General features: G+C 25.5%; 1 protein-coding gene across 6 annotated transcripts in view; it reads right to left on the bottom strand.

Annotated features, from left to right (window-relative positions):
• Positions 1-1518: 1518 nt before the first annotated feature.
• Positions 1519-11394, bottom strand: part of LOC100209743 (regulator of telomere elongation helicase 1) — a 64950-nt gene continuing 55074 nt past the window's right edge. Inside the window, exons 19-27 of one of the 6 annotated variants that reach the window (XR_010642517.1) lie at positions 10356-10442; positions 9090-9250; positions 8780-8903; positions 3582-4097; positions 3436-3501; positions 3277-3358; positions 2985-3097; positions 2454-2551; positions 1519-2124 (exon numbers count right to left, since the gene is read on the bottom strand). Coding sequence is in view for 4 of the 6 variants with exons in the window: in XM_065813682.1 (XP_065669754.1) it covers positions 2011-2124; positions 2454-2551; positions 3029-3097; positions 3277-3358; positions 3436-3501; positions 3582-4097; positions 8780-8903; positions 9090-9250; positions 10356-10442 (1317 nt within the window). In the remaining 2 variants the exon portion in view is untranslated. Of the gene's footprint in view, positions 2125-2453; positions 2552-2975; positions 3098-3276; positions 3359-3435; positions 3502-3581; positions 4098-8779; positions 8904-9089; positions 9251-10355; positions 10443-11394 lie in introns of all 6 variants that reach the window. The other 5 variants (XM_065813682.1, XR_010642518.1, XM_065813684.1 and 2 more) reach the window with 5 other exon arrangements.

The raw sequence follows: 11394 nt of genomic DNA, 5'->3' as shown, positions 1-11394 counted from the left end.
TGTCGAAAAAAAAGTTATTCAAAAGTATGTCAACCTGGGTCTCAAAAGAAGCGTATTTTCATAGAGATTTTAAAAATGGTATTTGTTTGTAATAAAAAAAAGTACTTTTTGTATTATTGCTGAGAAACATTTTGTTAATATTTTTTTAAAAGTCTTTAGCATTTTTTCACATAGTTTTTTTTGTCAATAAATTTTAAGTAAAAATATTTATCTTTTCTAAAATCTCTATGAAAATACGCTTCTCTTGAGACCCAGGTTGACATACTTTTGAATAACTTTTTTTTCGACAATATTAGGGACTTTACCTTAAATACTAAAGATTTGAACCCAAATATCTTTACAACTTGACGTGATGGTGAAAAATGGTTTGCATATTTGAAATCAGCATATTTAATTTGTTTTAAAAAACCACCTAGTTAACAAGATATGCACAATAAAATTTTATTTGTTTATCAGTGTTATTGTAAATATTATAATACAAAAAAGCATAATATTATATTGCATATCTGCTGTCATTGATTGAAACATTTCTTTACAAGTCGAGCAAAACAAGATTTGAGGGCTCAAAAAAGTATAATGTTTGCTGAAGATTATTATTTAGAAAAAAATATGTGGACATGCCTATTGAATTCTGGTAGAAAGTAATTTGAAGTGATGGATCTAAACTTAACCTAGATAGTCAAGGAAAAGTCTTGCGGAAACACGGCGAAGCATACCAAATTTAGTTCAAGATTTAGAGGATCAGCTTAACATTGTGGTAAAAAGGTCATGGTGTGTGTGTGGGTGGGTGTATAAACATTAACTTCCCTAAGTTAAAAACTTTTATCAGAATAAAACTATGTTTTATTTAGTCAATCTAGTTTCTATTTACTAAGTACTTCCTGCTTTCTAGATTTCAAGTAGCTTAGTTGTATAAATGCTATTATTTACTAGGTACTTCCTACTAGCTAGATTTCAAGCAGCTTAGTTGTATAAATGCTATTATTTACTAGGTACTTCCTACTAGCTAGATTTCAAGTAGCTTAGTAATATGAATGGGAATATCAAAAGGAAGAATACGGGCTTGATGTTATTCTTCTTAAAAAATGCAATAACAGCTAAAGAAGTGTTGGCAGTGTGACAGAGTTATCCTTAGGTAGGGTTGCCAGATGTCCAGCTTTTAAGGCTTATTCAGGTTTTTAGACAATTTCGTCTTTAAATGACGTCTTAGCTTAATTGACGTTTAATAGACGTTTTCTGAAATACCTTTTTTTTGGAGCTATTCAGTTAGGAGTCGTCCTTAAATTCACACTCTAAAGGGGGGAAGTTAGTGGTTATGTGACGACTTATACGGGACTTGTTACTAAAGTGTTACTATTTTGTGATGAGGGGGGAGGGGGTTTGAGGTCAAAAAAGGTCGAAAATTGCGTGACGTACTTCATGGACAACCACAAACACCTTATTTTTGATCCTTGTACAGTAAAACCTTTTTCACGTATTACTAAACCAAAAAGGAGAAAACACACAAAACATAGCTAATTATTAACTTTTAAAAATCTTTCAAACTCGCATTTTAAGCAAAGCTACACATCAAAATCGTGGGTCATCTAAATATATCAAGAAGTATATTTCAAACATGATTCGATGAATACAAAAGAAAAAAATGAAATCAAAAACCAACTTTTCCTTTAAAAAAATTAAAATCTTTGTCAAGGAAAATATCTTTTTAAAATATAGATATTAACTATTTTAAAAGGCCTGTTATAAAATCAGATTATATATTAAAGAACTTAAGTCGAAAGTTGTAAATGAATTTTTTTATTTTTTACTATTGATAATAAAACTATTATGTATTAAAATGTTATAAAAACAATTCTAACAAGTAACAAATAGTTAAACTTAAGAAAGTTATAAGTAAATGATAATATTAGTAAAGTAAGTTATAAGTAAATTGTCTACAGTAGTAGACAAAGCATGTAGCATAAGAACGTCAAAGCATTTTTATAAATAATATATAATCTTCAAACGCTTTTACAAAAGTTGACTAAAATCGTATCCATTTAATCCAACAATACCGTCAAAATACGACCTACTCAACTGTCGCCACTTAAATAACAAGCCACATTCAGGACACTTCAAACAATTCTGCGAGAAGAAAAAAAACACTAACAGTTTTAAAGCAGTAAACCATTTAAAATATATATATATATATATATATATATATATATATATATATATAAATATATATATAGATGTATATATATATGTATATATATATATATATATATATATATATATATATATATATATATATATATATATATACTATATATATATATATATATATATATATATATATATATATATATATATATATATATATATATATATATATATATATATATATATATATATGGAGAACACAAACAAAATAAGCGCGTTGAAATAACTCTCGTTATTCAAAAAAATATTACTCGTTTAAGTTGAAACCAACACGGATAACAACCCATATGGTTGCATGGGGGGAAGTGCGGCTTCAAAGCTTCATTCTTGCAAATAACACACCAAGTAGCTGTAATCAAATAAACCCATTCATAAACAATGGTACAAATCTTTAGCACCAGTATAAAACGTTTAAACTTTTAAAGTTTAAAAAAATGACACACATACAAAAAACTGTATCGAAAAGTTTGAACAAAACTCTTTACAGAGTCTAAAGAACAAAAAAATTGTAAAAGATACAAAGCAACGTTCCTTTAAAGAATTTTTAGCGCTTATGAAAATGATTAAAAGATAAAAATGAAACCTTATCAAAAAAAAATTTATGAAAGTTATCCATCCATCTTCGAGGGAATCTTGTTTGTGAAATTTTGATGCATACTATTAAAAGGAAGCTTGAAGAATTTATCTTAAAAGAGACTTTGCTTAACGAATTACAAAAGGTATAAAATAGAAACAATTTATTTATAAATTTATCTTATAAGTATAAAATTTACAGTTTTTACTTGATCACTACCTATCCACGTATCAATTTTTTACTTGATCGTACCTAACCACCTATCAATGGCTGCTGAAAATAATTTCTTGTCATTGTCTTTCCGAACAAAAAAACTAAATCCTAAATTAAAAAAATGATCTTATTATGATTAAAAAAAAAATTGATGATCTTATTAAAGATCAAATTAACCTTTTGATTCAATTTTAACTCAATAATTCAATTTTAAATCGATACTTTTTATCAATTTTGACTCGATAATTTCTCGCAAACAAAACCTCAATTAGATATTTAATAATTACCTTGAATTAAATCCATATGTATCAAACTCTTTTTATCGAATAACTTATCAAAACCGTCAATTAAGGATCGGATGTCACCATTCTAAGGATAATAGATTAATGTAAATTTTTAAGCTAAAAAATCATAAAAACTAGTAAAAAAAATCAATAAAAAATTACTTTTTTATAACACATCATAGAAGATCCAAAGTCAGCATACTGCTCTTTGGAGAGAATACTTTTTACCTGGAAATAAAAAATTGTTATCAAAACAAAATTTGGTAATAATTGCTTAATGTGTGAAAAATTATTAAACACCTTTATACCTTAATCAGATATTGCTTTGCGTCTTCCTTTGTGTTTTCTTTCTTGTCGTTATTAGTATCTTTTGAAATATTTTTAGTCGTAACATTATCTGTTGAAGAACATTTTGTCGTAACAATATTTTCTGTATTTGCGATATTTTTTATAAGTTTATATTTCTTAACTTTATGCGGAGTGACAGTTTTTTTTGATAATATATTCATTGACAGTGACGCACTAGGAGATATTTTATTTTTACATTCATTTTCTTGCATTTGTAAAGAATCAAATATACTAAATTTTTCTTTAACCTTTATTTCATTTAATAATGCCAGTGATTCTGATGGCACTGAGCTTTTTGCTGCTGAAATTCTGAAATCATTTCTTTCATTGAGACATGTTGCATTTTGAAAATCTTCTCGCTGACTTATATGTGTAAGTTTAATAGACTTGGATCTGCCATTCATAAGATGACTTGAGGGATTCTCGTATACTTCAACCTTTCGTTTGCTTTTACATTTAGTTAAAACTGTGCCCATCTAAATTATATATATATATATATATATATATATATATATATATATATATATATATATATATATATATATATATATATATATATATATATATTTGTTTACTGGTTTGACAATCTTTTACTTTATATTGGTTAAAAATCAGATTTCAAGTTTATATATATATATATATATATATTTATATATATATATATATATATATATATATATATATATATATATATATATATATATATATATATATATATATATATATATATGTATGTATATTTGTTTACTGGTTGACAATCTTTTACTTTATATTGGTTAAAAATCAGATTTCAAGTTTATATATATATATATATATATATATATATATATATATATATATATATATATATATATATATATATATAGACAAGCACATATATAGAAAACCAGCGCGAAGGAAAGGGGTGTGTGACCTCTCTCCCCCACCCCCCTCATCAATCAATTTTTCGTTTATTTAGTCTGTAAATTTGACCATTTTAGAAAAGTCAGTCGGCAAATGTTAACTCTTTAGACAAGTCAATCAGCAAATTTAGACAATCAGTTGGTAAATGTCAACTATACAGTCAGTAAATTTCAAAATGCCAGAAGCTCACAAAGATACTTGTAATCACCTCTCTGGAAAGTATTCTTATGAAGAACAGTGATACAGAACTCTTTAGTATCCAAGACAAGTTTGAACAGTAATGAGCCTGGTCTAAAAGCATTTTGAGACCAGTCAAACTTTACAATTCTTTCAAGTTTGATTACATTTTTGTAAATCTGCGGCCATAGTTTTTGAAAAATTACATAAAGTTTCTTGCTAGGACTACTTGTTGGACCAAAAATTTATTTGATTACATAAGCCACGTGCCTTTGATAGGTGTGATATCTGCACATTAACCAGAGTACCGGTCTTTAAAAGGCTTAGGAAATAATAATGTTAAAGAAACCTTTATTTTTGCTAGTGTTACTGGATGTTGTGTCAGAACACAGTCCGATAATCTGATCAAACATCTGATTGAATTGCAATGGCTTGATCACTTCCCTTGGAGCTTTCAATCTTTAAGATATCAAGAAGAAAGTCTAGTGGACCAGACTCTGCTGAAGATGCGCTAATGGCAATTCTATCCTTATATTTAGATAATTCTTTCTCCCAATTGGTATAGAAATGTATCACATTTTTTAAACTTCTTATTTTATCTATGTTTTCCTCTCTAATTATCTGTGCTTCAGACTCCAAAACATTATGAGTTTTCCTGTTTAGAGTTGATCTTGATATTGACATATTTTCAATATTAACTCCACCAGCCTTATAAAGAGAAGACAAAAGACATACCCAGCCTGACTTCAATCCCAAATCTTGTCTTAATTGGAATCCAATTGTGAAGAATGTCGTCAATACTTAACTGAAGGCAAACTTTGATGTCACTTTGAAATCTTTTCTGTTTTTTCTGGACTTTAGCTGGAAGTAAATATAGTTAGTAGCATTCAGTTTTATTGTTTGAAAAGTCACCATCCGAATAGTTACTCTCTTTATTCTTATTTTTATCTTCATGTCTTTGACATTTTAATTATTTTTTCTTGTGCCCTATGAGCAATTTTACAAAATTTATAGTCCATGATCCAAAATTTGACCATATCCCTACTAAGATTATGTCTTAAGAAATTTATGACTTTCTTCTTAGCCTCATCATCCCTATTTTTATCATGTTTTATTAAATCAAATATGTTTGTTTTGTAAACAGAGAAGAGAACACAGCTCCCTTTCAAAAAAGTGTTAACCTTCTTTTTGTAGCTACCCTCTGGCAGTTCTAGTGTTTTTAGCATTTTTGGTTTAATTTATAAAACCCATAAAAAAAATTTTTCCCAGAAAAAAAAAATCTTATAAAAATTAAAATATTTTGTTGTTTCCCTCTTGTTCTTTGGGAATTGTGTTACAATTATCTTTTAAATTTTTATGCATTTTTTAAAAAATAAGGAAAAGTAAATTTGGGGCAGCTTGTAATTTCTTGGTTGAAAACAACTTTTAAACTTTTTTATTTCTACTTTACTATATATTGACTTTAGTTAAATTTATGTATTATTAATTTTTATTGTTTACCAAACATGCATCATTAATTTTTATTGTTAGCCATGCTTTTGTTGAAACATAAAAGTTGACTTGGATAATAAATTATGTCAAACGTGGCATTATACACATTAAAATTTGATTTATAATAAATATTTTTAAGACACTCTAATACAAATAATAATGATAATAATAATGATGATAAATTATAAGAATAATAAAAGTCTACATGTAATACATTTAGATTTTTGAGAAGTGTAGAGATTATCATGAACTTGCAGAAAAAAATCAGACCATTAGGTAAAAATTAACAAATACAGAGCTATTTTACACGCCAGGTTTTTCGCAAAGACATTTTTCTACATGAAATTCAGGTTGCATTTCGGCAAAACCAGGCAGGTACTTATTCTGAGTGATAAAACACTCAAAGAGATAAATAAAATGGCTGACTACAATTCTCTCCTGGGCATTGTGGTTTTTGACCTGCAACTTGTCTGATTCTATAATTTTTAAAGTAAAACTTAGTTTCATAAGTTTTGATATTTTATTTAAGAGTAATATATGTCATAAAAGTAATGTTTAAAAACAATGATTTACAAAATGGTTTAAAGTCATATGTAAAATACAAAGATAATAACTTTAAACCAATTTTTTTTTCTACTGACAGACTTTTTTCAAAAACAGTAGAAAAAAACAGTTGAGTACAGAAAAACAAAAAAAGAACAAAAAACAGAAAAAGCTGTTAATGTGAAATCATACAAAAAAAGTGAATAAATTTAAAATAAACTTAAAAGATTGAAATAGGGATAAAATAAAGGGGATAACTAAACAATGGTCTAAAATGGTCTTGTTCTCGGACAAATCAAGTCAAAATTTTTTTGAGGAATTTATTGACAATATTTTTGGTTCTTAAGTTAGTGGATGCATGATTTACTAATTCATAAATCCAACAACCATGACAACAACCATGACAACCAAGCATAGTAAGAGTCAGTTATGATCTTAAAATGGTTTACTGGAAACAAAGTTGGTAATTTTGTTCAAATTAAGAGCATTATGTATAAAGAATATACATTAACATTCTTCAACAAAGCATTTCTATGCAAAAAAAGAAATGTGAGTTGAAGATTTGATTTCATCAAAAATAATAAGCATAAACAAACTTCTAAATTCTACCAATATTATATCGCAACCAAAGAAAAACAAAAAGAACTAAACTAAATGGAACTATAAAATAGATTCTTACATTTTTCTCTAACTTGTCACATAAAAAATCAGATAATTTAAACTCATCATCATGAAATTAATTCATTGATACGGACAAGAGAGAAATGTAAGAAAAATGCAACCAACCAATAAAAAACACCAAACCAATCAAAAACAACTGAACTATTGCTGATATTAATTAGAAGGACGCACAGAGTATATGGTGCTTTTATAAAAGCAAATGTATTATACTTAAAAGAATTAAAAAAAAAAACTGTATGATCTTTGTGTCATCTCATTTTATTAAAAGAATGTTTAAAAAAACTTTTTGCCAAACTCTTAACATTTTGACAGTAAAATTCTACCATGCGCATGGATAAATATTAGAAAAATATTTCATAATTCCTTATAAATAATTAAAACATTTAACCACAATCAAGATTATCAGAAGGTCATCAAACCCACTAGTTATCTATCATTGTGCCAGTCAAATGACAAAAGGAACACACTATCTAAAGATCTATTTGTTCTAGGGACAATTCAAACTTACAGAAGTGTTTACCCTGAAAAATTTTTTTTTAAAAGAAAACAATGATTCATTTAAAGATCAATGAAATTGTTTACTGTACTTATACAACTTTTCTTGATTATCATTATTCTCTTTATTATCCAATTAATCTTACTTAACATATTGCATGAAGTTTCTGTCATGTTTGTCTCAATGCCATAATAAAAATAGCAAGGATAAGAACTGAGGATAAGAGCCAACAACGTGTTTAGCAAGCTGTTAGCAACAAACTATTTTTTTATAAGTTTGAACCTTAAAGGATATTAATTGAATATTTTTTCAATTTTAGCTGGTTAGCCCAGCTGGTTATTATCAACAAAAAAAAGTATTTCACCCAAATGAAGCAAAATTATACAAAGATTTTTGAAAAAATCATCATTTTATAAAATACATTGAGAAAAAAAAATTATAATCAAAAAATCTTGTTGAATTACCTTTTTTGTTTTTAGTTAAATAATGTTATATTCTGGTCACTATAAATATATATATATATATATATATACATATATATATATATATACATATATATATATATATACATATATATATATATACATATATATATATATATACATATATATATATATATATACATATATATATATATATATATACATATATATATATATATATATATACATATATATATATATACATATATATATATATATATATATATATATATATATATATATATATATATATATATATATATATATATATATATATATATATATATATATATATATATATATATATATATATATATATATATATATATATATAGTTATATAACATAGCATAATACACAACCTAAACATTAAAGTAATTAACAACCTTTTCTTGGATATTTCGAAAAAATATAACTAGATCACGCTGGGCTTGGCCAAAATCTTTGTACTCTTTAGTTTGCTGTTTAATCCATGAAGGCAGATGCTCTTTTGCAGATGGTTGACAAAATCTGTAATCATTGCAAAAAAAAAAAAATTTATGGAACTGTAGATCTTGCCACATGCCTCGCAATTACATCGAATAATTAAAAAGAGGATTAAAAAAATTAGAAATATATAAAAATAGATAAATTATAAATCAGTTGAAAAAAGTATCAACAGGATTAGTATAAAATAATTTAAAGCATATAAATTACCGTTCGTCACAAAGTAAAATTGCACCAAAATCATTTTTATGTCTTATAACACGACCAATTGCTTGATTGACAGCTCGAGATGCTTGTTGTCGATACCACTCTTTTCCACTAATTGTAACATTTGATTTATGTTCATCTAAATACTGTTGTTTTAAAATTACCTAAAGTATACAAAATAAATAGTTATTAAATAGTATAAAAATATACTTTTCAGGCTTGCTATATGTAGTTTTGTTGAAAATGATGGCAAACTTTTATTCATTTTTGTGTTAAAAAGAACTTTTTAAAGAAAAACTTATAAATAATTATAAACTTTTAAAAAAAAAGATTAATAGTATTTCATGTATCATGTGTACATACACTTAAGCAGCAAAGCAATTTAATTTAAAATGTGATAAAAAAATAAGATAACATTAATATATTGTAAAAAATATGATAACATTAATTCCATGAGAGCAAAGAAATTGTTTGTTTTAAAGAGGAATGATGCAATGATTTCCTGTGCTTTTAGTATTTTCTAAAACTCGGATGTTTTAACTCAGTAATAAATATAATAACTTAAAAAAAACTTCTTAATTGACCTTTTTAATATAGGCTTCTGCAAATTGACCTTTTTACAATAGGTCTCTAAAAATTGACCTTTTTTACAATGTCTCTGAAAACTAACCTTTTTACAATGTCTCTGATTATTGACACAAAAAAATTTATTTTATATTTAAAATATGGAACTTTGCTTATGTTGAGTGTCAACAATTATTTTCTCCGCTATTTATATTAAAAACAACTCAGTTTTATTGCCTATTAAAAATAAATTGGTTATACCTGCTTGATTTATACATTTGTAACTTGGTCAATACATTTGATTTATACATTTGTAACTTGGTCAATAGATAAAAACATTTTTTTTTTAAAACTATAATTTTAGAAAAAATGTAACAATAGACTTTTTATATAGCCTCATTCATTTGTTTCAGTGTTTATTAAAAAAAATTATTATTTTAAGTAATAGTTAACTAAAAAAGTTTTTAACAAGTAATTCAATTATTATTATACTCAAGTAATTCATTGATTAAAAATGTTTATAACAAGTTATTCAAATTTAGTTTAATCGATGCAATATGCAATTGATGCAAAATGATAATAAAGTATTTAACTAAAAAAAAACTAAACAATACATTACTTCTTTGAATAAAAATATTGCTTCTTAGTAAATTTAATTATTTGAAAACCATTTGGAAAAGTTTATGTAAGTATAACTCAAATTACCCTTGGATCGAAAGAAGGCGGAAACGGAAGTCCAGTAATTACAACTCCTCTTCCATTTGCATCAGAAAAATCCAGCCCTTCACTAACCTAAAACCAAAAACAAAACAAAGCTGTTGCAGTTTGAAACAAACAAAAAAAAGAAAAAAAAAAAAAAATTAAATCTTTCTCCATATACACATATATACAAATATCTTTGCGCAATTAACCTTGCATGAAACATCATTGATGATGTTTCATGCAACTAAAACTAACAAAAAAAGCTATCTGCATGGACTGTTTCAGCATGGACATGTTTCACTATGACAGGCCAAAATCCTCAGTACATATATCAACTAAGGACTTGGGTGCAGTCAGATATTATCTAAATATAAATTTTTGTTACAAAGAAATAAAAAATTTATTTTCATTATTGCTCATTTTTTCTTTATCTGAAAAAAATTGTTGGTATTTTAAAATTATGCAAAATATATTAGAACAATGCAAACAGGCCAAAGTAAGTATATATATAAATATTTAAATATAGTACACACATACATGTATACATATACAAATAATATTATAAATACAAAACTTAAAAATTAAAAACCATGACAAAAATAAAATTTTAAAAAATTGAAAAAGACATTAGAAAGATTACCCAAACCAAAATCCTCAGTCAGCATGTGTGCAATTTAAAATAAAAATCCTCAGTCAGCATGTGTGCAATTAAAAATAAAAGTGCTCAGTCAGCACGTGCGCAATCAAAAATAAAAGTCGCAATTTTTATACAAGTATAATATAGAATGTTATATATTCTGAATCTTTTTATTTTTATTTAAACATTACCAACATTATTTTAACTGTCAGGTTAATTTGTTGATATGTTTTTTGACTCCAATCAAAACAATGTATTTGTTAATAATTTGTTTCAGCAAACAACACTATTTATCAGAAATATTTGAAAAAATGTTAAATAATTTATTATAAAATATTTGTATATGAATAAAAAGGTAATCTGAATATATTTTGAATTTACATAACTTCATGTAAACATGATTTA

This window comes from Hydra vulgaris, chromosome 12 (assembly GCF_038396675.1).
Source record: "Hydra vulgaris chromosome 12, alternate assembly HydraT2T_AEP".
Classification (NCBI taxonomy): domain Eukaryota; kingdom Metazoa; phylum Cnidaria; class Hydrozoa; order Anthoathecata; family Hydridae; genus Hydra; species Hydra vulgaris.
Note: the sequence above shows the minus strand (reverse complement) of the source record. Positions and strands in the feature narration are given on the sequence as shown.